General features: G+C 43.1%; 1 protein-coding gene across 1 annotated transcript in view; it reads right to left on the bottom strand.

Moving 5' to 3' along the window:
• LOC125487764 (mucin-17-like) overlaps positions 1-1,368 on the bottom strand; it is a 56,916-nt gene that overhangs the window by 45,414 nt on the left and 10,134 nt on the right. The window contains exon 3 of the mRNA XM_048620019.1: positions 1,072-1,361. Within this exon, the coding sequence (XP_048475976.1) occupies positions 1,072-1,361 (290 nt within the window). The remainder of the gene's footprint in view (positions 1-1,071; positions 1,362-1,368) is intronic.

The raw sequence follows: 1,368 nt of genomic DNA, 5'->3' as shown, positions 1-1,368 counted from the left end.
GAGTACATGAACACCAACTGGCTACAAAAAGACACGACCAATACTCATTCATCTCAATCCACATGGATAAGGAGAACCACCACTTCGACTGGGACAACACCAAGATCCTGGGACAGGCTAGGCAAAGACAAGCACGAGAATTCCTGGAAGCATGGCACTCCACGAAGCATGCTATTAATAAACACATTGAACTCAACCCCATATACATTCCACTAAGGAGGAAACCCGGAAGCGAGGCAATCCATCGCAATGGACCCCAGAGTTTAAAAATCAGGCAGGAAAACACACCAATGCCTCATCAGAGGCTGCACTGAGGATGTAACCAAGCACGGTAACGAAACGTCTGCAGAACAACAAACCAGCTTGGCGAGCCAACCAGCCTCAGATTTTAGCAGAACTGACAGCTGCAGATATCTCTTACAACAAAGGAAAACTTAACAACAAAAGACAAACTGGATAATGGAGGTCAAATGAGATATTGGTGGACAAACTACTTTATTGATGACATGATGAAGTACAGAGCGTAAACTACTTAATCGTGCACAGTAATAAAGGAAGCAAATGTGAAAAATGAGGTCGATGAAGGACTTGCTGCATACATGCCTCTGAGTGAAACAAAATTTGCTTTTGGAAAAGAAGACAGGCACTCTAGAAGCTGCTAATTTAAATAAAAAGAACTCTTACAAAGTTTTAGGAAACAAAGTGCGATCTGCCCGCCTACCATCCAATCTTCTATTGCCTTCCTATTTTATTCCAAAGAGGCATTGTTCAGCAAAATAATTTTTGGATTTCCCCAAGCTTGTTTGAGTGAGTTGCTGACCATTTGTTATTGGCTGATTACACTGTAAGTTAAAATTGCGCACCAATTCACAGATTACCATTGAGTGGCACTATTGTGCAAATGTATTCAATGTTCCCCCAACCACTAGCCAAGGATAACCTGAAATAATTCTCTGCAGTTCAATATTTTAATAGAATATTATTAGAAAATACCAGCACTCATGAGGTAGAACATGAAAAACAGTGGGATGACTTATATTCAAACAATTCATAACTGAATGAAGTAAATACCTTCTGTGGTGCGTGTGGTAGACGTTTTCACAGTTGGTTTTGTAATTGTGATAACATGCTTTGTGGTGATCCTGGAGGTGCTGCTGGGTGTGCTGGTGCTGTTTGTGGTACTGGATGTGCTGCTGGGTGTGCTGGTGCTGCTGGTGGTAATGGATGTGCTGCTGGGTGTATTTGTGCTGCTGGTGGTAATGGATGTGCTGCTGGGTGGGCTGGTACTTTTTGTAGAGCTGGATGTGCTGCTGGGAGCGCTGGTGCTGGTGGTACTGGATGTGCTGCTGTGTGTATTGGTGCTGCTGG

Source organism: Rhincodon typus, chromosome 45 (assembly GCF_021869965.1).
Source record: "Rhincodon typus isolate 14 chromosome 45, sRhiTyp1.1, whole genome shotgun sequence".
Classification (NCBI taxonomy): domain Eukaryota; kingdom Metazoa; phylum Chordata; class Chondrichthyes; order Orectolobiformes; family Rhincodontidae; genus Rhincodon; species Rhincodon typus.
This window is presented reverse-complemented; position numbering and strand designations above follow the sequence as displayed.